At 37.0% G+C, this 6,000-nt stretch overlaps 2 protein-coding genes across 2 annotated transcripts; both read left to right on the top strand.

The window, feature by feature from the left end:
• The first annotated feature begins 1,066 nt into the window (after positions 1 to 1,066).
• LOC125816133 (CCG-binding protein 1) lies at positions 1,067 to 3,261 on the top strand. The gene is made up of 3 exons (XM_049495723.1): positions 1,067 to 1,406; positions 1,954 to 2,027; positions 2,715 to 3,261. Exons 1-3 carry the CDS (start codon positions 1,166 to 1,168, stop codon positions 3,003 to 3,005), a joined length of 606 nt encoding a protein of 201 aa, XP_049351680.1. The 5' UTR covers positions 1,067 to 1,165; the 3' UTR covers positions 3,006 to 3,261.
• An 816-nt stretch (positions 3,262 to 4,077) lies between these two features.
• On the top strand, positions 4,078 to 6,000 carry LOC125815883 (pollen-specific leucine-rich repeat extensin-like protein 3). The gene has a single exon (XM_049495450.1). The coding sequence runs from the start codon at positions 4,148 to 4,150 to the stop codon at positions 5,978 to 5,980; it is 1,833 nt and encodes a 610-aa protein (XP_049351407.1). The 5' UTR covers positions 4,078 to 4,147; the 3' UTR covers positions 5,981 to 6,000.

Here is a 6,000-nt window from a genome sequence, read left to right on the forward strand (position 1 = left end):
ATGATATCCCTCCATTTTCTTAAATTGTCGACCATATACTTAAAACTCTCTCTTTTAAAGATGACTTGTGTATCAAAAATAACTTCTTCACCCAGCCTTCCGTGATGCAACAATGAATTCGTACTTATGTAGTATGCTTTAGTCCTACTCAACCTAAAATATTTAAACTCTAGTTACTCTTTTATTAGCTTATCAATTTTTTTTGTGGTACAATTAACAAACATGTTATTTTCTCCATTTTGTCTTACTTTTCTTTTTAATCTATTTTAATAAATTCATCTTTTTTTCCTTTTGACAATTCTTTAATTTCAATTTTTCATATGTCATATTTTTAAATACAAAATTAAAGAACATTTTGATACTTCTTACATAACTTTAGTCTAAAACTACAGATTTTTTTTATTTTTTTTTTGAATTTATACTAAGAGTGTGTTTGGATTGACTTAAAAGTTGGTCAAACTTACTTTTAAGTCAATTTTTTACTTTTGAAAGTGTTTGACAAATATAAAAAGTAACTTAAAATAAGTTAGGAAGTGTTTGACAAAGTAAAAAATGACTTAAAAATAAGTTAGAAATCAAAAATAAGTCTCCCATACTTTTTATTTTTTGATTTAAAAGTTATTTCTGTTTGACTTTTATTTTAGAAGTAAAATTTAATTTTTTAAGTTAATTCAAATGGGTTCTAAATTAAAATGAAGAGAATATTTTGCATTGATCAAGATAAGTATCTAGAGAAAAAAACACTTTTACGAAAAAGACCGGTAATAAGAAATTTCTTTCTTTTGCATCAAGACAAATTACAAAGTTGAAAAAAAAGCAAAAAGTAGAAAAAGAAACTTGTGGGCTCATAAAAAATATCTTTAAAATTTCCACATACCGTATTACAATAAAAATATCCCAGGGCCGCCGCATCCTTCGTTTCCTCTTATACGATCGCCAATCTGATCAAAATCACACACAAAACACAATTAATCAACGGCCAGGATTCGTCTGTTACGAATCCAATCATCACCGGCAAGTAACATTATGTCTCTTTTTACAGAAAAAGTAATAAAAAATATCTCATCCTTATCCATTCCCAATTCCTTCTGACTTCTTCTTCTCTATTTATAAATATAAATTTTCATCATTTTGATGATTTGTTATCTGGGTTTTTACAGAAACGATGATGTTACAATCAATGGCTCTCAATTCCTTATCTTCTTCTTCTTCTCTTGTTGGAGTTAATAATGAGCTTCATTCTTCAAGAACCTCATCTTCAAGATTTCAAGTAAATTCGTCGACAATTCGTTGTTGTTCAAGAAGTCATGCTTACATACCCAAGCTCGAGCCTTTTAGCAGAACCAAGTTTGATAGAGTTGTTAAAGACCCCCCTTTGATTGAAAAATCAGAAAATGAACTTGCGGGTATGTCCAGATCTTCTTTATTTGTTCGTCTATTTTCTTGATTGTTACGTTTCCTTAGTTTGTTTATAAGTTGTTTTCTTGGATTTAGCATCAGACATGAATTCAAGATTTGAAGTTTATGGGTTATTGATCCGTCTCTGATTTGAAGATTTGAAATTTTCGCCATTCTTGAAGGAGAAAAGAATGTCCTTTTACAAGAAAATAGCGTGTTAGTACTAATTTTAAAAAACTAGCTTTGCATGGAACTATAATTGGGGTTAAATACAACAATTATGTACGCAGCCGTACCCCTATTTGTGAAGATAGCGAGGCTGTTTCCGATGGTTTTTATATGTTTAAAGAATTATTAAATATGGTTAATTAATTAAATCTTTGATTTATTCTAGTTTTTGTAGTTGTTAAATGACTTGAATCCATGTACATATTAACACCCAAAAATTGGAATGCAGGGAATATCTACTAATTGAACTTGATTTCTTGTTGTCTAAAGTATTAGCTCTATCTGCTTGTTGAAATACTAACGGACTCTGTGTATGGTTATGTACAGATTATTGTTCTGTTCTAGACGGAGATGATTCTTATAGCTGCTGGCAAGCCTATTTTGAACTCAAAGATCTTGAAGTAAGTTCTTTATCAGCACACAATCATAGGTTCTTCAAATAAAATTCTGCAACAATCTTATTTGCCTGCGACATGCTATTGTATTTATTATGTGTTGTTAGATAATAGGTTTTCCACTTGTGAGCTTACACTGGATATGTTGTTGTAGGGTATGTTGTTGTCAACAAATTAGTTAACCCCCCCTGTCCAGAGAATGGGCTATTGGGGTAAAATTTGCATTAGTTGTCAACTTAAACCGATGGTGTAAAATATTTAGATGTTATTAGTACACAAAACTTAAAATTCGAGGTTCAATATTTCCTTGGAACTATGAGGTAAAAGTTGATGAAAAAGAGCTAACAAAAATGTGTTTTCAGTGTGTGTGTATATATTACGACCACATAAAGTAAGCTAACAATTCCATCTGAATTGTATTCTTAAGTTAGAAATGTCAATAATACTAGGTGATGTCTTCTTGTCTACCCAAGTCTAGGTGGACATAGTTACTTGGCAGCTGCGCTGAGGAATTACAAATTGACCTGGACATCACAGTTATTAAAGAAAAAGTTCATCAAGCCAATTACTTGTTGATTTTTTGTAAATCCAGTTTAAGTGATCTATTGTCCAAATATTGTAATGATCTTAAGCTATGTTAAGCGTAGCACCTTCCTACTCTGTTATTGAAAGAGATTTTGATGTTCTTTCCAGAAAGAAGCATCTAAGGAGGAGGTAGAGAGGCTAATACTTCAAGCAGGGGGAGTAAAAACTCTCATTGGCTGCTTACATGGAGTTTCAGACATGCATAAAGCCAAAAAGGAAAGCAAAGAATCAGCCAAAGCTGTTAATCTTGATGCACAACGGGCAAGAGGAACTTGTCCTATACCAGATGGATTGCCAAAGTCGAGAGAAGAGCTTGAGGAAGAGGAGAAAGCTAGAATGCCAGATTCACCCTATACCAAACTGCTCAGAGCCAAAGGAACACACCCTGTGTGGTACTAGACTAGTTTCATAAAAAGAACGCTCCTTTGGAGCTTCAGATAATAAGGTCAAGCAATGGAATTGAATAGTATTCTGGGCCAATGTGGTAAAAATTATCTGGTGATGTAATGTTAAGCCTGTGGGGATGTTATCACGTATTTTTGTTAGTGTTAGCATAAAATAGTGTGCTGTATCGGTAGGTTAGGAGTTACCATTTGTTCTGAATGTAAATATGGTTTGTTTTTGAAAATTATAACAGCAGTGAAGTTTCTAAATACCCTTGTGAACTTTTCTGGATGGTGTCAAACTGATGCCCCTTTCTTTCAGTTTTCTTCAAGTATACACACAAAATACCTCACTTTAAAAGAGTTTGGTGCACGAAGCATCTTGCATTCATGTAGAGTTTGGTAAAGTACCTCACTCGGAGGGATGTGATGTGTATGCAGTTATGTAAATATCAGTGGTGACTGACTTCCTCCAAATTCCTATTTTTCTAGTTAATAAGTTGCAATTAAGGCCATAATTTTTATTAATAGCATAAGCCTATTTTTGTTTGAAAATTCAATTAGTTTAGGGGTTACATAAGTCTAGTTTTTGGAAGTGATCTGTATTTGAAATCAGTTTCGTGCGAACTGCTGCGAAGTATCTTTATGTTTACTTTGATTACTTTCCTAACGTGAATACATCCACTTTCCACTGTCATTTGCATCAGCCTCTGCCTAACTATTTCACAAAAGCCATTAAACTGTGAATTTAAGAATAAACAAGAGTAAGACACTTTGAAAGTCTCGAACTTTAATGGAAAAATCAACCAATTATTTACTAGCATAAAGAAAATAAAACATGTTTATGAAATAATGTCCATTTGTTTTAGACGGTAAATGAACTTATGTAATTGGTGATTTTCCATTCTAATAGGTAAAGGATGGATCAAGAATAACTCTGTTCACTCATTTTTTTAATTCCAAGAAACTCAACAAACCGCTAAAATTTGTTTCAAGTTTATTTTGACCCTCCAAATTCTATGGTGCTCAAAATTCATGATAGCTTATCAACCATTAAATTTCCTTCCTTTGCCTACATATATAATACCCCCCATTTTGCTTTGAAGAATATATTACAATAAGCAGCCTTGGGCCTTACCCACAGGTGGACTTACAAACATGGTGGCCTTGGGTTGCTTTCTCTTTTTCCTTGTATCTTTCTCTTCTTTTTCTCCATCATATTTTGCATTATCTGATATTGAAGCTGCTTCTATTGCCCGTCGCCAACTTTTAGGTAACAATGGCGAGCTTCCAAATACATACGAGTCTGAAATGACCATTAACATGAAATTCGAAAATGCCAGGTTGAAGAAAGCTTATGTTGCTCTTCAGGCATGGAAGAAAGCTATTTACTCTGATCCAACAAACTTCACAGCTAATTGGGAGGGTAATAATGTATGTGCCTATAATGGTGTCTTTTGTGACAATGCTCTTGATGATCCCAACATCTCTGTTGTTGCTGGGATTGATCTTAACCATGCAGACATAGCTGGACATCTCCCTGTGGAGCTTGGCCTCTTGGCTGATGTGAGTCTCATCCACATTAATTCTAACCGATTTTGTGGAATCATTCCCAAGAGCATTAAAAATCTTACGCTTTTGGATGAGATTGATTTCAGCAACAATCGTTTCGTGGGGCCATTCCCTGATGTTGTTCTTGAGTTGCCTAAACTCAACTATCTTGATCTTAGGTTCAACAACTTTGAAGGTCAAGTGCCTTCCGCGCTATTTGAGAAGAATCTTGATGCAATATTGATCAACAATAACCGATTCCATTCCACCATCCCTGAAAGCTTGGGCAATTCCAATGCTTCCGTGGTGGTATTGGCAAATAACAAGTTCTATGGTTGCATCCCGAGCAGTATTGGTAAAATGGGCAACTCATTAGATGAGCTTGTATTCACCAACAATGAGCTCTCTGGTTGTTTGCCTGAAGAGATTACTAAGCTCACGAGCCTAACACTGTTCGATATTAGTGGAAATAAGTTTGTTGGATCGTTACCTCAGGATTTGAAATCGATGCAGAAAGTGGAAATCATTGACATTGCATCGAACAAGTTCATGGGAAATGTTCCAAAGAACCTTTGCACGTTGCCTAGTTTGACGAATTTCACATTCTCTAAGAACTACTTTGAGAGCATGGATGAAACATGTACGCCATCACAGTCGAAACAAGTTAAGATAGATGGTAATGAGAATTGTTTGGGGAGAAGATCAGAGCAGAGGACGGAGAAAGAGTGTTTCCCAGTAGTGAGCAAGCCTGTTGATTGCAGTAAAGGTCATTGCGGAGTTTCAAGGGAAGGGCAGAGTCCAAAAGATCCACCTAAAACCCTGACTCCTTCAAAACCAGCAACACCAACCACTCCAAAACCAAAGCCATCTCCACTACCACCAGTAGCCTCACCTCCTCCACCACCAAAAACCTTACCTCCACCACCACCAGTGGCCTCACCTCCACCTCCCATCCACTCACCACCACCTCCAGTCCATTCACCACCGCCACCGGTAGCATCACCTCCACCTCCAGTCCACTCACCACCACCACCAGTCCAATCACCTCCACCTCCAGTCCACTCACCACCACCACCGGTAGCATCACCTCCCCCACCAGTCCACTCACCACCACCACCGGTTGCCTCACCTCCACCTCCCATCCACTCACCACCACCACCGGTAGCATCACCTCCGCCACCAGTCCACTCACCACCACCACCGGTTGCCTCACCTCCACCTCCCGTTCACTCACCACCACCACCGGTAGCATCACCTCCACCTCCAGTCCACTCACCACCGCCACCTGTAGCTTCACCTCCACCGCCAGTCCACTCACCACCACCACCACCAGCTCCGGTAATGTCTCCACCTCCACCCACTTTTGAGGATGTCGCTCTTCCCCCAACATTGGGCTCGCTATACGCCTCACCACCACCACCAATTTTCCAAGGTTATTAAGAGGTTCGCCATTATGATTT

This window comes from Solanum verrucosum, unplaced genomic scaffold, assembly GCF_900185275.1.
Source record: "Solanum verrucosum unplaced genomic scaffold, falcon-dt-bn FXZP01000261.1, whole genome shotgun sequence".
Classification (NCBI taxonomy): domain Eukaryota; kingdom Viridiplantae; phylum Streptophyta; class Magnoliopsida; order Solanales; family Solanaceae; genus Solanum; species Solanum verrucosum.

Excerpts from the sequence above, each read along its gene's own strand:
- LOC125815883 (XM_049495450.1), top strand. The coding sequence starts at position 4,148 with ATGGTGGCCTTGGGTTGCTTTCTCTTTTTCCTTGTATCTTTCTCTTCT.
- LOC125816133 (XM_049495723.1), top strand. The coding sequence starts at position 1,166 with ATGATGTTACAATCAATGGCTCTCAATTCCTTATCTTCTTCTTCTTCT. Across the intron at positions 1,407-1,953 it reads ATCAGAAAATGAACTTGCGG|ATTATTGTTCTGTTCTAGAC; the intron begins GTATGTCCAGAT and ends GGTTATGTACAG. Across the intron at positions 2,028-2,714 it reads TTGAACTCAAAGATCTTGAA|AAAGAAGCATCTAAGGAGGA; the intron begins GTAAGTTCTTTA and ends TGTTCTTTCCAG.